The 22,389-nt window shown below is 41.1% G+C and overlaps 1 protein-coding gene across 7 annotated transcripts in view; it reads left to right on the top strand.

Moving 5' to 3' along the window:
* The first annotated feature begins 1,168 nt into the window (after positions 1-1,168).
* KIF1B (kinesin family member 1B) overlaps positions 1,169-22,389 on the top strand; it is a 150,803-nt gene continuing 129,582 nt past the window's right edge. For 5 of the 7 annotated variants that reach the window (XM_043922955.1, XM_043922953.1, XM_043922952.1 and 2 more), the window contains exons 1-2: positions 1,302-1,442; positions 15,059-15,238. In XM_043922955.1, coding sequence (XP_043778890.1) covers positions 15,133-15,238 — 106 coding nt within the window. In that variant the 5' untranslated portion in view covers positions 1,302-1,442; positions 15,059-15,132. Of the gene's footprint in view, positions 1,443-15,058; positions 15,239-22,389 lie in introns of all 7 variants that reach the window. The other 2 variants (XM_043922956.1, XM_043922957.1) reach the window with 2 other exon arrangements.

Here is a 22,389-nt window from a genome sequence, read left to right as displayed (position 1 = left end):
ATGAGAACTGTTCAATAGCTGTTGGCTGGATGGCAAGTATGAGGAGTTTAGCGGTGGCGCAAATCTTCTGAAATCCTTAGTGTAGAAATTTAATTTTGATGTTTTAGCGTCTCTGCTTATGCAGAGGCTTTTTAACATCCAATTCTGTATTGAATTCAGGGGGTGTGGAATCAGATTTTACTTTAAATTTCTGCTAGTAAATCAAAAAGCATATCATAACCTTGTAAAATAGTGATGCTTGGCATGATAATTACCCATATTACTGTAGAATTAATATTTTGTACTGAATTGTACCTCACGTGAACAGTTGTGTACTTTTTCTTTTGACCTGAATCTAAACCTGGTTTTTAAAAATCGCTAGCAGAGCGCGGGTTTCGGAATTCCATTAACCCTCCTTCAAGGGAATCTCCCCGGGGTTGGGGGGAGCTCGGTTGGTTAACTCCGGGGCGATACAAAGCATTTTGTTCCTTTACTCACGGCCCTTACTTGGTCTCCCAAGGAGACAAGTTGAATGCCCACTAAGTCATGCTTTTCCATTACTCATTCCGCCTTTTTTCCCAAGGTGGCGTGTGGGAGGTGTTGTGTTCGGGCTCGCTAAGAATAGGCCGGTAAGCTTTTTGCGGGATAGTACACTCATCCTTTTGCGTGTTTCAGCTCCGACTGCGCAGTGTTCGGCGCCTCAACGTGGTGAGATGTTTTCCAAACGGACAATGACTCCACACTCGGCCGCCTCCCACGTTCGTCTCTGCCCCTCCGCAGGCGTCGGGTCCCCACAGTCCCGCCCCGCCCCACTTAGCCTTGCTTTGTCCCCTTACAAGGCGGATCACCGGGTTAGCCCGGCGCGGCTGCTGCCGACTAACGCCCTTCGTGGGTCACCCGGGAGGGGACTCTGGGCGCCGCCTTCCCCCACCCCGCACCCCCCGACACCAGCTCCGGCTTCTGAGCCACCAGGGGGCGCTCCCAGCCATCTCCGCCTCTCTCACCGCCTCCCTTCACCGGCGCCCCTGCAATTGGCCGGCCGCTCGAAGCTCTGCACCCCGATTGGTCGCCGCCCGCGTCAGTCGCGGGCGCCAAGGCGGACCGAGATGACGCATGGCAGCTGGGCTCCGGGCGGTGTCCCAGGCCGGCGGCAGCAGGCGGAGCTTGGAGAGGACAGACGCTGAGCAGTCTGACGGCGGCGGTCCTGGGAGGTGCCAGCGGGAGGCTGAGCCGCTCTTCGCCGGTCGCCGCGCCCGGGTCTCCTGGACTCCCGCCCTTCGCGGCCCTTGATGCCGGGCTGGCCAGCTGTGTGATGGGGCTGCTGAGCGGCGCCCTGCGGCTCTCGGCGGCCGCTGCTCGCGCTAAGGAACGTCGGTGCCGGGTTCCCCGCGCCCCCGCGCGCCGCGGCCCTTGCTGACCCAGCCCTCCCGCCCGCCTGTCCGTCTGTCCGCAGCGCGGCTGAGGTAAGGCGGGCGGCAGTTGGCGCTGCGCCGCCGGCCTGAGAAGGGGACCGCCCGGGGGGAGGGGCGGCCAGGCCGGGGGCTGGCGGGGTCCGAGCCGGGGAAGCTCCGGGCCGGGCCGGAGCCGCGAATACTGAGGGCGCTGCCCCAGCGGGGCACCGAGTGGGGCGGGGCGGGGTGGGGGACCGTCCCCGGGCCAGCGGCGAGCTCCGGGCTTGGGTCCAGCGGCCTGCCGGGTCCCCCGCAGTGGCCCGCACCAGCTCTCCGCCTCCCCTGAGCCGCCAGGTTCCGGCCGTCCCCGGCGGTCAGCCGAGCCGCCGCTGCCCGTCGGTTTCCCGGGCCCTCTGCGCACATTACGGCTCTCTCTGCTCTGTGCTGAAGCCACCCTTTCTCATTTCCCCCCATCCCCTCTCCCCCGTTAGGGTTGGCATGGAGGCTTCGGCTAGGAATGTGGTTGTGCCCTTTTGCCAGATGAAGGCAGGCGCGGGCATCGCGTGGGAGGGGGGAAGCCGCTGGCGCAAGGACTGGAGGGGAGCGCGATGGGAAGGGAGGGGGCTCGCTGGATACTGGCCATCCGTGGCGGGGGCTGGTGTGGTCTCGGCGGTCGGCAGCCTGGGATTACTCTGGCAGCCATATTGGGAGGATGATCTGACAAATCCTTTAGGAGCCAAGTCCCGTTGCTGGAAGGCACCGAGTGACAGCCCTGGCAGCTTTCAGGGTGACTGGCCACACCGAAGCCAAGTTGTGGGGGTTGGGAGGCTGCTCCAGCGAGCTAGTCATTGTTCATGCAACACAAAACATTCCGGGCCCTAAAACCAGAATGGAACTCCGAAATCACTTCTTTTTTCCTCCTTGGTGAATCGCTAATTGAGCTTCCAAGGCAAAGTGCCTTCAAGATTGCATTCTCTTTGGGGTGAAATGATGCATTTCTGTGCTCATCGTCTATGATCAGGGCTATGGACACAGAGGGATGGTGATGTCTTACTCGCACAGAGGCAGATCTGGGGATTGCTAAGGCCAGCTGACCAGGGTGGAGGCCTGGAATTATCAATAGTATATTGCGTCGCTGGATGGATAGATTTTCAAAGTAGCTCAATATGCAGAGGTGAAGTCAACTGGAATATGATGATGATGGGAGAGGGTTGCAGCAGTATTTTTGAGGACACAGGTTGTCATGTTTGTGGAATCTCGAGGTGGCTGAAATTAGATTGTCAACAGATCCCTTGCTCACATATCTCTTTACTGTTCTAGGCAGCTGTTGTGCTGATACTGAACATGTTGCTTTGTGTCTTAAATGGGTCTTTCCGAGCCCCCTGAAAGTGTAGTGGTTGGATTCAAATAGCTCTTAAGAGGTGATATCATGGTGGATATTTTATTTAAAGGCTGGCATTTTGTCAGCTTAGCTTAGTTCTAGTAAAATCTTAGCTTGTGTTCTCTAAGAAGTGAGGTGATGCTTTCTAATTAACTTGGTATGGCTGTTGGGTTATGAGGCAAGTGAAATGGGTAAGGTACCACTTAAGGTTGGAATATGAAGAGTGCACGCATGTTAGCGTTGTAAAAAGATCTGGATAGGAGCAACAACTGAATTTAGTGTGAGCCTATAAATTTGTCTTTTCCTACATTCTAGGTGTGGAGAGGTCCTGGAGAATGGCATGCCCACCTTTTTTGTCCTGTTGCTTTCATTCAGACTCCCTTTCTTAATGAATAAATTCCTGTAACTTAAGTGGAACTACTTATACATTTTCAGATAAGGTTTTCTAAGAAAAGTCTTAACACTTTATTTTTTATTTTTATCATTAAGCTTTTCTTTTGAAACTTGGTTGAAATAAAAAAAAATGACTTCAACAGAAACTAGTGTTTTTTGCATCTTATTAATAATGAGAGAAATACAGAATGTCTTGTTTTTAAATTCCATGTCCCAATTAAGAAATATTTCTGAGATGTAAGTTTTTACATTTATTTTATTGGTAAGCAAGATCTGAAGAATGGTGGTTAAATGGAGTCTCAGCACTTGGTAAAGTCAGACTGGACTGGGATTCTGGGAGGCAAGATTTTGTGCAGCTCCACTCTGATAAATGTTCTTCCAAAGTTTATCCAATCAGGTAGAACTTCTGAGCAGACTTTCCTTTTCAAGACCAGATATGAATGTAGTTTTCCTTTTTCCTCTTTTCTTTCTCCCACTTTGAATTTGTGCTGGGAATAAACTGCCAAGAGAAGTGCCAGCAGAGGCTCTCCAAGGCCAGAGCTTTCTAGCTCACTTCCTGCTATGGTCTTGTCCTGGGTACAAAGTGAAGGACAACAGAAGGCCCCTGCTTTGTTTGTAAACCCTTCCCAGGTCACTGAGCACAGCAGGTCTTTCTCAGGAGTAAGATAGCCCTTTGGTCTTGTAAACCCATGTGATATAATTTCACAAGGCTTAAAGTGAAAGGTATAGCATATCTACTTCATATTGTTCTCTTTAAAAGGTGGTCTTGCTCAAGCAGATACTGGTGAATTTCTGGAGTTCATGAAAGAATGTAGATAAATACACATTTAGAACTTTTTCTCAGTAGAAGGTAAATGAAGCAGATGTGGTTTTGACAGGAAAAACCTGCAAAGGGTGCTTTGGACTTCTGACTTGGATTTTTTGATGACTGGCTCAGTAATTTGTTTATGCTCACTTTGACAACATTCATTCCCAGTTGAGTGTGTGTAGAGATGTAGTTCTTTACTCAAGGAACTTAATGCTTTACCCTATGTCTGTGGGTATGGTGAGATCAGGTTAACTCCAGCATCTTTCTGTTTTAGTACATGTGGTTTAGCATATCACTACCCTTGCCATTGGCGGTTTCCATGATTTTCAGTCAGAGCCTCTTCCCTCTGTGTTGCAGTATAATATGTATTATCTAATACTCAGTCGGTATTTTTGTTTTGTAGTGGTTTGTATATTCGTTATAACTCACAGGATTGTAAATGGCTGATTTTAGAATATTTTTTACATTTAATATCAATTGTTTATGCCAAAGCGTATCATTCAATTACCTATCCTCTACCATTGCTCTATTTGAAGACACTGGTACGTGTCTTAGTTCTTCCATCCGAATTTCTGACATCATTCTGGTAGATGTCTATAACTGTAACAACAACCACCATCACAGCAATAGTGATAGAATAGCTTACTCGTATTGAGCTCTTTTTGTGTGCCAGGCTCTTTTCTAACCATGTTACATTTACTCATTCAGTCTTTATAACAACCATATAAAATGCATACTGTTATCCCCATTTTATAGGTGAAACTGAGACAGAGGCTAAATGATTCCCCCAAGGTCACTAGAAGTGGTAAGTGACCACTAGGCTGAGCTTCCTTTGTAACTACTCTTAACTGTAGAATTCCTTACCTTCACCTCAAAGTTTAGGTTCATTCTGTTCCAGTAACTCATATTGTGACCGTATCTTCTAACATGTCATCACCTTCAGATCTTAAACTCTGATAACATACAGCTCTCACGTTAGTAGTCTCTTGCTCTGTGTTCTCCTACCTCAAGTCTCTGGTCCGTTAACCCCTTTCAGATTTTACTTCTTTGTCTGCCTTTTCTCCACTGTCATTCCAGGGTGCATTGCCTCAGCCATTTTCTTACTACTTGCAGTTTTTATTTCTTCTCATGCCAGTCTTCCGTTTTCTTCTCATGCCAGTCTTGAATCATTCCCATCATCTGTAGCCTCCCTTTTTTAACTGTGTCATGGAGAAACCTCACACAGTGCTGCACGTTGGTGCCTCAGTGGGTGTCTAGTCTTGGGTCTCCCCTGAGGCAGTCTTTGGTGTCTGTCAGAGCATTTCTGCTCACTTTCCTCTCCTGCTCTCCCCCGTGGCTTTTCTAAAATCTTGACCATTTTAGTTAGGCCTCCTTACTGCCGCACAGTGAGGCAGTCTCAAGGGAAAGGTTACTCTCTTGACTTCAGCTCACCCCTGGGCTTGTGTTTTGGATATCACTGCCTTCTTTTCCTTTGGGACTTGCTGTATCAGCTACTTCCCTTTCTCTCTTCTGCTGTTTCCCCTCAGTTTTCCCCTTGAGAGCAGCAGACACAGTCCTGCGTTAGGGCCTTTGCTCTGACTCTCGTGCTGCTTGAAACACTCTTCCCCTGAAATCTGCTTGGCTAATTCCTTCACCTGCTTCAGGTCTTTGCTTAAACTTAAACCTCACTACCTCAGCAAACCTCTCCTGACCTCATTCATGCATCTGTCATGGCACCCCTTCCCACCACACTCCTGATCCCCCCGACTTTGCTGTAATTTTCCTCCCTCATAGCACTTATTATCACCTCTCTTTCTGTGTAACCTATTTTAATGTCCCCTCTGCCCTACTAGGGCTTCCCTTGAGACTCAACTGGTAAAGAATCCACCTGCAATGCGGGAGACCTGGGTTCGATCTCTAGGGTTGGGATGATCCCCTGGAGAAGGGAACGGCCACCCACTCCAGTATTCTGGCCTGGAGAATTCCATGAACTGTATAGTCCATGGGGCCGCAAGGAGTCAGACACGACTGAGAGACTTTCACTGCCCTACTAGAATGAAAACTTCTCCATGGCAAAGATGTTTGTCTGTTTTGTTCACTGATTTATCCCAGACTCCTGCAACTGCCTGTCACGTTGTAGGCACCCCGTAAATAGCTGTTGAATCAAGGATAGAAACATAGAAGTCTTTTGTGTTAATAAATGGGGTGAGGAGGGGAAGAATTCTTCAGTCCTGTTCTCTTTTGGCCATCTCTCTGCCCTCATAGGTTCTGGACGCAGTGAGGACACTTGCGTTTCCCAGCCCACCGCAGCCTGGCTTCCCTGATGCCCCACTTCACTGGCCCCGCTGGCGCTCTGAGTCCCAGCCCTTCGTTACGAGGCCGGGGCTGCTTCACGCCTGTGCAGTGTGGGAGTACTGCTCACTTCACTCCCTCCTTTGTCTGCTTCTGTTTTGTGGGGCTGGTTTCAGTCTTCTGGGCCTTGTGCTTTTCTGGCCACTCACCTGGCTGTCATTTATTCAACACAAATTTTTGTATAATTTTTAAAGACTTTATTTGTTTTTAAGAACTAGAATTTTGACTACATAACATTTTCAGTGTCAAATAACAGATTAGGCATTACAGGAAAGTTTTATTTAGTTATAATTTATATCACTTACTGCTTTGAAAAAGGTTTTGAGCAGCTTACCACAATACTGTAGATATGATGAGGCTGTTAAATATGGAGAAGAAACAAAAATCTATATGACAGGAGGAAAAAATAAATATACAAATAACAGTAGTTTGTCTATGTGTGCATGCATGCTCAGTCATGTCCAACTCTTTGCAACCCCATGGACTGTAGCCTGCCAGGCTTCTCTGTGGAATTCTCCAGGCAAGAATACTGGAGTGGGTTGCCATATATATAAAGTGTATGTATGATATGTTATTGTAACTTAGTCTTGAAACTTTTGAAAGTCAGATAAAAAGGGAAAAGGAAATTATACAATTTTCATTCTGGTAAAAGAAAGGTAATGGTTTGTCAAGAGCAGCTTTTTTCCTGGTAATGAATTCTAAAGAAATTTTAAGAGGAAAGCGTTACAGACATCCTGCTGCAAAGATATACATACTAAGTGTTTTCAACAAATCTTTTAAGTAAAAGGAAGTGTTCTTCAAAGACCTGTTTTAAAAACATAATCCACCTGCTTTCCACACTGAGTATACAACATTAAAATATAACTTAAGTCTTTTCTGTGACTAATGTGGTTCGGGTATATAACTTTATGTAAAGATAAGTCTGAGTATCCCAGCAGAACACTCATTATTTAATAACTCTGGTGAGAACCTGGAATACTTGTATTCTGTGTTGTCATCTCAATGAAAACATACCTATTAAATTTTGGGTAGTGGTTTATCATGTGGCAAGACTGACACATTGTTGCCACATGGAGAAGTCTGACCTGCATTCTTGGCCAGCTAAGGAGCTACTTACCAGGCAGGTAGCTGCAAAGGTGTGGTCACAGGCAGATTTCAGAGAGAACCTTGACTCATACCAAATTTGAATTAACCTCTGATTGAAATGTCCATTTCTACATCATAGCCAAGCTGAGTTCATTTTAACCTGGACAGTTACCAGGAGTAGCTCTTGTCATCCACTTTGACATTAAAACTTCAGTGGAATATTGGGTTTTGAGTGACAGAGTTCCCAGTGGATCTGTAAACTAAAAATTATAGGATGTGGTTTTAGTTATTTGATTGAATTGACTTACTAGATAGAGTTTAGTGTTAGCCATCCAAACAGTGAAAAAATAAGAAAACAATGAAAAACTTTCATTTAGAATAGTTTATTTTAAGCCATAGGCCATAGGAGCTGTTGTTTCTGAATGGACCTCTTGGTTTATGAGAATCAAATCATGTCACCGGTAAAAAGGAAGGTTCTTGATTCCTTAATTGCAGTGACAAGAAGACACGTGTCTAATCTAAAAATTGTTTTGGTTTATTTTCATAAATGGTTAAAACAGTTGGGTAACCTAATTGAGCTAGTTTAATCTCATTTGAAACTGAAAATCTGATCTGTCAGGAAACTCTTCCTGTGCAGTCTGATTCTTGTCATTGGGTTAGAATGCAGAAAGAAGCTTTCCTAACATATGATCCATTTTGAGCTTTTGCAGCCTGGCTCATGGCTGATTTTTATCCATTGAGTCAAAGACCAGGAATAGACATACATGCATACACAAAATACATATACACACAAAAATGAATTCTTACATTTTGGGGACCATTTTATCAGTACAGCCTTGGTCAGTGACATAGAGTATTGGATCCTAAAGCCTGCCTAGTCCTCGTGGAACGTATTCAACCTAGAAGGCACAACTTCTATAATAACAAGGAAATTTTCACACCTTCCCCATATGGGCTCATTAGCTACAGATATTTATTTTGGGGGTATCCACTTATTCTTTGTTATCATTCTTTCATTTTTTTTTTTTTTTTTTTGGCTGTGTCACTCAGTTCCCTGACCAGGGATTGAACCTGGGTTTCTCAGTAGTGAAAGTGCCCTAATCACTAGACTGCCAGGAAATTCCCTAATTCATTCTTTAAAATGTAATTCGACAGAAAAGATTATCTTTTAAATAGATTGCTTTTTGATGTTATAAATTTGTGGAAATAGAGCAGATTTTGTAAGTGTTGTATTTAAAAGGTTGCATTTCTTGGTTAAATTCTATTTTTAGCTGTGACAAACATACTGAATAAAGTAGCGATGTACGCGAGTTAACTGCTGCCTGCAACACAGGGCAGAAGGAAAGAAGAAAAATGAGGAATCAACACAGCGGTTTTAGGGAACAGCGAGATAGAAGGTATGACTTTTAGCTTAGAAAGGGGGATGTTAAGGAAGATACGACTTAATGCTTCCTGCCTCATGGTGCCCTTGACCTTGTCCTCAGAAGATATGAACTTGTAATAGGTTGGAAAGGAGATTGAGCTTCTAAGCATTACGTGTTCAGTGTGATAAGGATCTTGGTGAAGAAGGTTTCAAGTTGGACAGTGGAAACTGATACTGGAGAAGAGGCTGGATTGTGGAGGCCTAGCAATTTTTAGGTTGTTTTCTGAGGCCATGGGAACCAACTGAAGGCTTTTAAGAAGAGGGAATGACATGAATTGACCTCTGTTTAAGGAATATAATCCTGGCTGTTTTCTGTTATTAAAAAAAAGGCGGGGGGCGGGGGAGTATTACAAAACCCAGCCAACCAAAAAACTAAGATTATTTCATTCTTGTTTGTTCATTTTGCTGAAAAGTCAGTTTGAGAATTTGTCTTAGGTTCCCAATAATCCAGAGTGCTTCTGAGGGCACGAGAGAATTACACAAGATCAAAGTTAAGCAATGGGGCAAAAATTTAGAAAAATTCAAATGAATTAGATCTAAATATTTTATTATCCCTTTATTGTTAGTGAACGCTTCTGGAATTTTGGCTCCATTCCACTTTATAATGCTTCTAATCGTATGTCATAAGGAAGGAAAACTGGTCAGAGAAACAGTCTAGAATCGAGGCTGTTAAGAGATTTAGAGTATGTATGATTGCCTTTCCTACCTGCCTTTGGCTTTTTAAAACTTGGAAAATGTATTTTAATTTTTATTGTTTTCCTATAACTTCTTAAAAATATTCTGTAATTGTTATTTCTCACTGAAATTTAAATTTGATTTCAGATTTACATAATTGGTAATTTTTTTAAAGGATCAGGAAGTTTTGAAACTGTAATTCTTTGATGGACATCCATTATAAAAGAGATACTCTTTGTATGTAGGAAAGTAACAAAGTAACACTTGCTATAGCCTGCTTACTGTAGTTTCTTATTTTACTGTATAAAATTTTAACTTACTTGTGAAGATAGTTGCAGTTTTACAACAGGACAGTTAAATCAGAGAAAAAAAAATACCTGTTTAGGTTCAGGTTGTTTGGGGAAAGTAATTTTAAAATGTACATACCGCTTCCAAAGAAGAATGACTGTTAAGCTATTTTAATGAGGGAGGAGTCTGAAATTAATTTTATCCTTTTTCTTTTTCATCAGTCCATCTTTCTCTATTTTGAAACAGCTTGCTTTTTTACTGATACCGTTCCAGCATCAGTTTATTGATACACAGTTGTTCAGTCACTAAGTCGTGTCCAACTCTTTGCGACCCCATAGCCTGTGGCACACCCACTCAACCAAAATATTTTGACTCCTCTAGACCATGTGATATATGGGATTAGAAACATGACTAAAATTCTGTCTTGTCCTCAAGGAACTTTAAGCTGTTTTTCTTTATTGCTACAAAACAGCTTATTCTGCTCTAAATAAGGTTAATGAGTTGAGAAGTATTAAGTGGAGAAACATTTGCCTTTGGTTTGCAAGAACTGGAGAATCCATGAAGGCTTTAAAAATAGGTAGTGTATGAGAAGGTCCTGGAAGAAAAATTGGGTTTTGAGAAGAACAGGGGAGGTGGAAGATTACAGTGGGTAAAAGGAGCTTTGGAGCAAAGGCACAGGCACAGAAAAACATGAGATGCTCTCAGAAAACCCTCTCGTGGGTGGTTGTTAAGGAATGTGGATGGAAGGCAGTGTTTTGTGGGCTTGTAAAAATAGGTGGTTTATGTTACAGAACACATTGAATGCCAGTGTGGGGAGTTCAGTCGTTCCTTGGTAGGCAGTGGAGAAACTTTGAGGATTTTTAAGTGAAGAAACTTGTGCTTCAGGAGCATGACACTGACAGCTTTGCATATTGTGGATGGAGTAGATGAAAATGGCAGTATGGTGTGGTGTGGTGGGGATAGGAGGAAGAAAGAGAAAAAGTGCTCAGGACAGTTAACAGTCTTGGGTGAGTTGTATTGAAGGTGTAAAAGAGGTGGTATGATGGTGGTAGAGATGAGAGAGATTTTATAGGTGAAAGCCATGTTATTTGGCATTGATTAGATGGGTAGGGGAAGCAAGCTCTTTGGCATGTGGGAACAGGAGAATGGTGAGAACACTAAAAGAAATAGAAAAGAGCTGGGGGAGGTGGAAAGATGTTTGAGGTTTGGGTGTGTCAAGTTGGATGAAACGCTGGGAGAATGGCTGGGTAAAAGGGTCAAACAACTGATGAAAAGTGTATGTATGGGGACATTCTATATTAAAGATGTTAGTATTTTGGTTCCTGGTACTTTGCCTTTATTGTTTATAAGTCAATTAGCAGCATTCAGCACTTCAGTAGGCCCTGGGTAGAACACAAAAGAAGAAAGTTTTTTTTTTCTTTAATTTAAATATCCACAATATTCATTAATTGTCAACATTTGTGTCTTTATTACCGCTCCCTGCCCATCGTGCTATTTAATTAAAGTTACTGGGTGTCTTGAGCTGTAGTTTTCTCTACTCTGGGTTAGGCTGTGATTGTATCTTCTGGGTATTGTTTAAATTGTTTTTTTGCTCCGCATGTGTCCTGTAAATGAGGCTTGATTCTGTCAGTGTTTTTTTTAAGGGGATGGGGTAAGAATATGTGCTAGGAGGTACTGTGTGTCTCCTGTTGGAGTGTATCAGGAGGCATTGGCCACGTCGGTATCCCACTTTCAGTGTTGTTAAGGTTGATGAACCTTTGGTTCAGATTATGTTACCCTAATTCATACAATATAATCTTCCCACAGCGATCAGCCTTTCATTTAAGGCTTTTTTAGTAGATAGTGATGATGCAGAGAACCTTTTTGTTAGTAGGGGTGGGAAACATTCTATTTCTGTCATTTCTTCTGCATTTATTAGCTGGACTTTTTCCATAAAAAGGAACTTGCACTCATTGACTATTTGACTGTGCTGGAACACAGTTTATACAGGATACAGGGACTGGATGCATGCGCCATTCCTTTGTTTTATTTGCAGTTTTCAGAATAATGAGATTTGGAAGTATTGTTATGAACTTATGAATTTGTATATTTAATTTTTTGCAGTCCATATGCAGTGTGCCTGTATGTATACATGTATTTTTATGCTCCAGTTATCCCATCTTTGTCCAGTGGGGGCCCCTTTCAGTTGGCAGCTGTATCTTTTCACCGTGACCCCATTCATCTTTGATTTCTTGCTTATGGTCACACTAAATGTTCCAGAATCATCCTGAAATTTCTTGCCCAGACTTGGTATTTGCCATTTTTTCAAGGAACCTAAGTTTCAAAGAGATTTTGAAGGAATAGGATGTTCACTTTGGGAAGCTATTAAAGAGCATACAAGCTGGAATATAGTCATGTAAAATGATAGCAGTGTTCTCACAGTGCATTTGGGGTTATAAGTGCTGTAGGAAATACCAGTGATTCCTGGAATGTTTGTTTGGGTCCTCATTTGAAAGAGGTAAGACTAGAGTGGGGCCATCAGCTAGAGGGGAAAATGAAGGTTCATGGGGGAGAAATTGTTAGAACACATGAAAGAATGTGTGTGGGATAGTAAAGGCACTTGACCAGCCACAGAGTACCTTGACTGGTCTTGTAAGCACTGGGGAGTAAGGAAAGTTTCTTGGATTTGGAAGTGAAATTGAAAGTCATGCTTTAGAAAGGTTAATACTGCAGTAGGGTTAAGCAATTGCGTAAAGTTGGGCTCTCAGCTGGAGGTTTACAACATAATTTTTAGAAGATGAAAACAAAACAAAACTAGCCATACCTGGGCCCTATCTCAAAATCTGAAGTCTAGGCTCATTTACTTTTCTAAAGATCCTGTGATTGTTTTGTGCAAACCCCTTGCCCCCATTTAAAGACATGGATTAAAACTAAAAGCTCAAAGATTGGTTTCTCTATTGCATGTATGCTAGGCATGAGGTAGTAAGGACATGGATTAAGGATAGAGCAGAGGAAATGAGAGGAGGGAAGGGATAGAAAAATGGAAGTTTATGTTTTAAAAGTTTTCATGTGGTATTTCATGAATAATGTTACCACTAATGAAAGGATTCAAAGAGAAGGAAGCAAAGATGACTCCTAGGTTTATGGTATGGGGCCAGATAGAAATGGGAAGATTGGCAGAGATTGCGAGTTTTAGGGGGAAGATAATGGGACACATTGAGTGTTGAGATGCTGGCTGTATATAAAAGTGGACTCTGAGGAGTTAAAGTGTGTTCTGTGTCTTGCTTTTTGTGAATGCTTCATTCACTCTCTTTAACAGAGTACTCAGCTACTGACTATAGGTCATGTTATGTAGATTGGAAGAGTTAATAATTTTAAGCTTTCATTTAATAATTGTAATTAAATGATGTACTAAAAAAAGAACCATCTGTTTATTGTAAAATAAAATGTGAAACAGACTGGAAAAAACATTGCAGCAAACACAAAAATATTAATATCAATAAATATTGTAATCATTTAAAACACACACAAAAAAAAACCACATAAAGGATAATTCTTACAATTGGGAAATATAATTCATTAGTTCATTCCTTCAGCAAACATGTAGTGAGCTCTTTCATCAGATACTATTTTAAGTGCCAGCAGACAAGATATCTGAGCATTCTGGTGGTGGTGTGAGACACAGACAACAGACGTGTTCCCAAAAAAACAAGAAATAAGATAGAGTATTTATGCCTTTTCCTATGGAAAGCATTAGTTGTACAGCTGGAGGTGAGTATTCTTAACTGTTACTTAATTATGTGGAAAAAACTGTTCAGGACCAAAAATTTGGTCTCTGGTAATTGGACCCGTAAGTATTTTTCTTTTTTAGTTTTTTCTTTTGTTCAGTTCTTCTTAAAGATGTTTATATAACAGAGTACAGATTGAGATCTGTTGTTTCTTGTGGAAATTACTTATGTGGGTTCTTTTCACAGAATAGTGCTCATTTTATTCTGTGGGGACAAAAACTATTCCTCTAGAAAATGTTCAGTTTTCCCTGTGTCTTCATTCAATAGTGAAATGTAGTGAATTGATTCTCCCTTGGGTCAGAGGGTAGAACTTGGGTCTCTTGGAACTGTCTCTGATTACTGTACAGGATCGTTGTGAGGGCCGAATGAGATAACTGTGAAAGGGGTCATCAGAGTTAAAGGAATTCCTGGATACCTACAGGTAAAGAAGCTAGCTGGAGCTTATCTCTGTCCTTGGCTGTTGAAATATACACCGTGTAACTAGATGAGCGCCGAAAAATTGATGCTTTTGAACTGTGGTGTTGGAGAAGACTCTTGAGAGTCCCTTGGACTGCAAGGAGATCCAACCAGTCCATCCTAAAGGAGATCAGTCCTGGGTGTTCATTGGAAGGACTGATGCTGAAGCTGAAACTCCAATACTTTGGCCACCTCATGCGAAGAGTTGACTTATTGGAAAAGACCCTGATGCTGGGAGGGATTGGGGGCAGGAGGAGAAGGGGACGACAGAGGATGAGATGGCTGGATGGCATCTCCAACTCAATGGACATGAGTTTGAGTAAACTCCGGGAGTTGGTGATGGACAGGGAGGCCTGGCGTGCTGCGATTCATGGGGTCGCAAAGAGTCAGACACGACTGAGCGACTGAACTGAACTGAACTAGATGTTTCAAACTGAAATATAAGAAGTTCAATGCATTTCTTTAAAAACAATAAGTTTTGCAGATGGGAAGTTACTTGTGTAGGAACCCTCTTTAGCAGATAAACATTTTTTTCCATATATTATTGAAAATTGATCCAGAAAAACAGAGTAAATAATATGTTTGTTATTTTGCAGTTAATATTTTTTATCATTAAGTCTAGGGACTTTTTAGGTATGGTAAAGAGATAATGGAACAGGAAAACAAATTACAGTCTTTAATTTTCTATCTGATAATTTATTGTTGAGAATATAAGATTTGTGGGGCTTCCCAAATGGCACAGTGCTAAAAGAATCTGCCTGTGTAAGAGAATGCAAATTCAATCCCTGGGTTGGGAAGATCCTCTGGAGGAGGAAATGGCAATCCATTCCAGTATTCTTACCTGAAAAATTCCATGGACAGAGGAGACTGGTAGGCTATAGTCTATGAGTTCACAAAGAGTCAGACAAGACTGGTGACTGATTTATTCATGCACACATACAAGATTTATAGGGAAGAAAAGGAATGAGATTTTTAGAAATGGAAACAAATAGTACTAAGATTTAATAACTCTTATGCTCAAGTTAGCCTTGTTTACTTGAATTCTGCCTATCTTATATGAACTTTTTTTCTTTTTTAAAGGAAACTTGAACATAACTTCCTGAGAAGATTCATTCTTTATTTCTGGACTTCGTATATATAACAAGACCATCAGAATGTCGGGGGCCTCAGTGAAGGTGGCTGTCCGCGTTCGGCCCTTCAATTCTCGAGAGACCAGCAAAGAGTCCAAGTGCATCATTCAGATGCAGGGCAACTCAACCAGTGAGTGCATGTTGTTTTCTGTCAGTCCTGTCTCATCTTCCTGTCCTTCCCCGCCTTTCCTTCTTGCTGTCATCAAAATAAGTGAACATGTGGCTAGTAACACTTTGAACTTTGCTGTTCTGAATGTTCCACTGAATGTTTCCCCCTGTGATTTTTGCTGTAGCATATTTAAATATTGGCTGTTTATCTTCTTCTTTACAATTGAGAATTCCCTAGAGAACTGAATGAATTTAGCTAGTGTTAGTAAGTTGAAATCTTCAAGATAGTGAAGGTGTAAGCAGTGATTTTTAGTAAATAATGCTGTGAAATATACCTCATTGAGGGTGCAAGATTGCTTTACTTCTTTGATTTTCAATAGTACTTGAACTTGCCAAGATGGTCTTAACACTTACACTGCTTCCTTATGATGGTTCTTTGAGTTGAACAACAGATATAGCTAAAGCGGATAATAAACTTGTAAATTATTACTAAAAATGATCAGTCATTGCTTCCTGGTTTGTTTCTCTGTACAATTCCTTAGGTGAAAAATGACGGAAGCTGGAGTTTTTGGTACTTGCATTAGTTACTTGATATGGGTCTGTAGGCAAACTATTACTTAAATAATGGTAAGTTCTACCATTTTAAAACCTGTAACTTTGGGATAAAGTAGAATTGTTGTTCTTTCAGACCCAAGTTAATGCTAAATATTTGAGGAAAGATGCTTATCTGTTTGTGGGCCAGTGTTCTATGTAGAGGATTCTCCCAGTGGGAAATAAATCTATGTTATATTTGAGGTGTACAATGTGGTGCTTTGATATGTTTATACATTTTTAAATGATCAACACTATCTAATTAGCATATCCATCACTTCTCATAGTTACCTTTTTCATAGTTACCTTTTAAGGTAAGAACACTTGAGATCTACTCTCTCAGCAAATTTTACATAAACATCATTAACCATAGTCACCATGATGCACTTTAGGTCTCCAGAAAACTTTGTACCCTTCGATTCTCCTTTTCTCCCCCAGCTCCAAGCCATCATTCTCTATTACTGTGAGTTTGCCTTAGACACACACGCACACACACACACACACACACACACACCCTACACACACACACACACACACACGCACACACACACACACACACACACACACACCCCTATCCCCCGTATACAACTTTGAACTTTCTTTTGCTAACACATCTTTCTGAACTTGCTAAATAGGACTTGGAACATTCTGTTTTTTGGAAAAGGGTCAAATGTTGGAGTCTAAACTGCTGTACCATTGTTTGTGTTTTACATTTTCTTGTCAGTTGTGCCAGTGATTCTGTGAATTATATATCCTATGAATAATTGTAAAAGAAAGATGCAGAATTCGGTATTACTCTCTTACTAATGTTATATTCTTAAATGTCACTTGTTGAAGCTATGTTCTTATTTCTATTTCATTTTAAGAATTACGTTTTACACAGTACATACACAGTACATAGCTAAATCCTGGCACAGGGCCTTGCTAACCTTCTCCATATCATTCCAGTTTTAGTATAGGTGCTGCTGAAGTGAGCACATTAAATTCTGATTATTGCGCCTCTTGTTTCTTTCTGAAAAATGCATTTATTTATAACTTAGTATGGAGGCATTTTTGACTGTTGGTGTTGCCTCTAAATGTCCTGGTATATATCACAAGTTCTTTTAAAGGGTGGACATTAGGAAATCCTGGATCAGGAGCCAGAATTGATTCCAAAAAGGTCTACTTTTCTCTGATCGGTTTTGCATACTGACTATCCAGGAGAAATCCCCAGTGTCATGGAGATGGAGTTTCATTCATGGTTGGGATGTTGGTACTTTCTTTGTAGAGTTGGAAATCTTATTAAAACTTTTAGGTAGAAAGTGAGTATTAAAAGACCATATCCATGAATGCAAAAGTCATATAATAAAAATAAAGGAAAATGCTTATTAGCACAAGTAATAACACTAATGTTTTTCCTTGATGAGTAATCATTTTAGAATGCCCACATCTTAAATGGATTATATGTTTCTAGTTTTGTCAAGGTCAAATAGTATTACCTAATTTCCCCCCAATTTTTGATTTATTTTTGTGAATAGGTAGGACATTCACAGGGTATGAATTTCAAAAAGTATGAAAAGTATACAGTACAATCATTCCTCTTACCCCATCACACAGGCAACGAGTTCCTCTTCCCAGAAGTAACTTCACGGGGAGATTTCCTTTGACAGATGGTTTAATTAGTAGCAGGTGTAATAATAACTTTCCTTTCAGTCTTGATTGCATTGTAAACACACAAATAAAACTTCATGTTTGTATCTTGTCAAAATTGGTTTTTTGTTTTTTTATGAGATTTTAGCATGAAAGGATATCCATATAAGTTAATGGGATTTTATTTACTAACAAGTATCTACTATATGTGTAATGATATGCTAAGTACTAAATAGATATAAAAAAGCTAATCTATTGACAGTTCAGGAGTATGTAGCAAAATAAAAATTTTCTGTAGTTCTGGATAGTTATGTGAAATGGATTTGGGTCCACTTGATTTTCTTTCTTTTTTTTTTTTTTTGATCATCTAGGTTAAAAACCTCACTGAGTTTACTGATGGCTAGTAAGAAAGGTATTACTCTTCATTGTATCTAAGATACATGACTGCCTTTTTTAATTTATTATTTTGATTGTATAGACAATAATGTTAGTTTGGGGGAAAAAGGTAAAATTACCCAAATACTGATATTCACTCTGGATGAAAGATTTCAAGTGTGTTTACTGGTAGATTGCAAACTGAAGAAGGAAATAAGATTCCTAATTGAACATTTTCTAAGGATAGGGCCATAAATTTTGGAGTTTTGTTTACTCATTCTTGTTTGATTTCCACAAAAATATCTCCAGAATTATTGAAAATATTTGTCTTTTGATGAAATATTCAAGAATAAATGCCTAGTTTTTATTAAAAGTAATTAATATGGTTAGAATAGACCTGGAAGAAAAAAAAGTAGACCTGGGCATATTCTACTAGTCCTATGAAAACCAGCCTGTGGACCAGCTTAAACACCATGATGAACTACCAATGGTTTTTCCATCTTGTTTTGTCCACATCCTTTCTAGACAGCAGTCTGAGTGGCTCTGCTCGGCCTTGCTCTTTCTTTCTCTTTCTCTTTAACACATTAAGCATGCATACGTGCTCAGTCAGTCATGTCCAACTCTTTGCGACCCCATGGAGCCCTGCCAGGCTCCTCTGTCAATGGAATTTTCCTGGCAAGAAATATTGGAGTGGGTTGCCATTCCTACTCCAGAGGATCTTCCCCACCCAGGAATCTAATCTGTGTCTCCTGCGTCTCTTCACCACTGTACCACCTGGGAAGCTCCTGTAACACATTGCCTCTTTGCATTTAAACATTCTCCAGGAGAAATTTGTGACTTTTAAAACAATATTAGTCTCCTGAAACAAAAATCCCTCATTAGCCTTAGAAAAAGTAGTGTTAGTTTTCTAGCTGAATGCTTTGTCATGGTTCAGTAAGTTTGGGGTAATTTTGGTTCCTCTGAAAGATGTTTGTTCTTCAAAAGCTTATTCACTAATTGTATCAGAGATGTTTTCCTGTAGAATTTTTGGCATTTTTCATCCTTCTACTGTTTTCTATTTTTTTCCCCTGCAATTTTCTATGGCATTTTCTTAGTAATTTGACTAATACATAATCCAAATAACTTCTGAGTGAGAGATTTTATGTGAGCCAATTTGTTATATTTAGAAAGTATTAATGGCTTGTTTTTTTTTTAAAAAATTGGGCTTAAGATTGGGAGAGAGCATGGATTTGGAACCTCGAATTGTTGCAAAAAATGAAATGAATTTGCTATAGCCACATGTGTTAGCTGCGTTAAAAGACTGCTATGCTGGCAAGCTGGCCTGGACTGCTGCTCACGGGGATTAAAGCTGATTGTAGATGGAATGCAGTGGAATGTTCCTGCCATAAAGTCTCTTATGAAAAAGTAGAAGAGGGTGAAGAGTACTTTAGGGAATGTGCCAGAGTTGAAAACTGAGTAGTGGCAGTTTTATTCAAGCACTTTCTGGTCTCAGAGGGAGTGTTTTCCATGGCACAGATAAATGTTACTGCCTTGACATTTTGAAGGCTAGAGTGCATACAAATAGCTTTGTTTAATAATACCCCGTTATATTCTAAGTATCTCCCACTTTGGAAGCATTTTTTATTGTCTAATTACTTTAAAAAAAGAAAATGGGAGAAAATTAACCCTCTTACTGCTCACATTTATGGTTAGGTTGTGTTTGTAAATCTGGAGGCTTTGAAACTGCATAAATTCCCCTCTGATCTTTGGCTTTGTTTTTAATAGTTTGTAATAGTCTAGCTCCAGCCCTTTGGTAATTCTCCTTCATATTTTTATTAATCTTCCTGAGCCTAGGGTCTTTTATTTACTTTTTCCCTAGGCCCAGGTATTAAGGTAGGATAAAAGAAATCTTGGGTTTTTTTTTTCCTGCTGATTACTTACATTGTACATTTTAAAAGGCTTTTTCATTCACATATGTGCATTTCTAAACCACATGCTGCACATCACAACTGGTACAGAGAATGACTTCATGTCCATTAATGAAAATCTGGAATGGGGGAAGGGCTGGGACAAAGGAGAGCTTGGAAAGGAAGACTTTTGAAAGGACTTCTTAAAAATCTGTATGCTTTTTCTGGCATAAATTAATATAACTGCACAAAAATAAATGGGACTTGCCTGGTAGTCCAGCAGTTAAGACTCCGTGCTGCCAGCACAGAGGGCCTGGGTTTGATTCCTGGCCAGGGAATGAGATTAGCTTGGGTACCAGTGGCATTAAACTTTTTAAAAAATTCTGACATGAAACACTTTTCCTGTGGTCCAGACTTGGCACTAGGCTCCTCCTCACCAAGGGGGACAGCCACACCCTTCTCTCTGGGGGTGCATCTCTGCCTGGCTTCTTAACTGAACAAACCACTTCCCTGTGTGCTCTCCCACTAGTTGTTGTGGTGTGTGTCTAATAATAGACTTTGTACCTGCAAAAAAAGAGAGAAGGACTTCAAGCTATAGCAGTGACCTTTCATTGTGTGTGTTTGGGGTGGAGAAATAAAGGTGCCCCTGAGATGGTATTATATTTACTCAGTTGGAGTTGATTGAAACCAATTTTGTCCTTTAGAATGACTTTTGGAATGAGTTGATAAAGGGAAGGTCCAGGTGGTGCACTGTCCGTTGCCTTCTCACAGTTCTGTTTGGTATTCAATGATTTCTCATATGGTAACTTACTAAGCTGACTTTTTGGAATGTATTCCTATTTCGTAGGTTTTTCTTATACTGGATAAAGTTTGAGGTCTTAAGGAAGGGCATTAGATTGCACCCTCTACTAGATGAGATTAATTTATCTGTAACTTAGTGAGCACATTTTTTTTCTTTTTAATTGGAGAATAATTGCTTTATAATGTTGTGTTGGTTTCTGCCATACATCAGCATGAATCAGCCATAGATACGCATGTCTCCTCCTTCTTGAGCCTCGCCCCTACCTCCCCGCTCCACACCGCCCCTCTAAGTTATCACAGAGCACCGAGTTGCGCTCACTGTGTTATACAGAAACTTCCCACTAGCTAGCTATTTTACCTGGCGCTGGGAAAAATTGAGGGCAAGAGGAGAAGGGGATGACAGACGATGGGATAGTTGGATAGCACCACTGACTCAATGGACATGCGTTTGAGCAAACTCAGGGAGATAGTGATGGACAGAGAAGCCTGGCATACTGCAGTTCATGAAGTCGAAAAGAGTCGGACATAACTTAGTGACTGAACAACAGCAACAAGTGTATATGTTTCAGTCCTACTCTCTCAGTTTGTCCACCCTCTCCATCCCCGCTTTGTCCACAAGTCTGTTGGTCTGTGTCTCTATTTCTGTTCATCAGTGCCATATTTCTAGATTCCATATATATGCATTAATATACGATACTTGTTTTTCTCTTTCTGACTTACTTCACTCTGTATGGGGCTTCCCTTGTGGCTCATCTGGTAAAGAATCCACCTGCAATGCTGGAGACCTGGGTTTGATCCCTGGGTTGGGAAGATCCCTTGGAGAAGGGAGAGGCTACCCACTCCAGTATCCTGGCCTGGAGAATTCCATGGACTGTATAGTCCATGAGGTCGAAGAGAGTCAGACGTGACTGAGTGACTTTCACTTTCTTTCTTTCTTTTCACTGTGTATGACAGGCTCTAGGTTTATCCATCTCAGTAGAACTGATTCAGATTTGTTCTTTTTATGTTTTGTTGTTTAGTCTCTAAGTTGTGTCTGACTGTTTGCAAGCCTGTGGACTCTAGCCTGCTAGGTTCCTCAGTTTATGGCCTTTCCCAGGCAAAAATACTGGAGTGTGTTGCCATTCCCTTCTCTAGGGGTTCTTCCCCACCCAGGGATCAAACCTGGGTCTCCTGCATCGCAGGCAGATTTTTTACTGTCTGAGCCACCAGGGAAGCTCTGTCTGGTCAGCAAGAACAAGATTGGGAGCTGATTGTGGCTCAGGTCAGGAGCTCCTTATTGCAAAATTTAGGCTTAAATTGTAGAAAGTAGGGAAAAACACTGGACCATTCAGGTATGACCTAAATCAAATCTCTTATGATTATACGAAGAAGTGACAAATAGATTCAAGGGATTAAATCTGATAGAGTGCCTAAAGATCTATGGGTGGAGGGTCATAACATTGTACAGGAAGTGGTGACCAAAACCATCCCAAAGAAAAAGAAATGCAAGAAGGCAAAATTGTTGACTGAGGTAGCCTTACAAATTGCTGAGGAAAGGAGGGAAGCAAAAAGCAAAGGAGAAAAGGAAAGATGTAGCCAAATGAATGCAGAGTTCCAGAGAATATCAAGGAGAGACAAGGAAGCCTTCTTAAGTGAACAGTACAAAGAAATAGAGGAAAACAATAGAATGGGAAAGACTAGAGATCTCTTCAAGAAGATTGGAGATACCAAGGGAATATTTCATGCAAAGGTGGGCACAATAAAGGGCAGAAACGATAAGGACCTAATAGAAGCAGAAGATATTAAGAAGAGGTGACAAGAATACACAGAAGAAATGTATTAAAAAGGTCTTAATGACCCGGATAACCACCATGGTGTGGTCACTCACCTAGAGCCAGACATCTTGGAGTGT

This window comes from Cervus elaphus, chromosome 14 (assembly GCF_910594005.1).
Source record: "Cervus elaphus chromosome 14, mCerEla1.1, whole genome shotgun sequence".
Taxonomy (NCBI): domain Eukaryota; kingdom Metazoa; phylum Chordata; class Mammalia; order Artiodactyla; family Cervidae; genus Cervus; species Cervus elaphus.
This window is presented reverse-complemented; position numbering and strand designations above follow the sequence as displayed.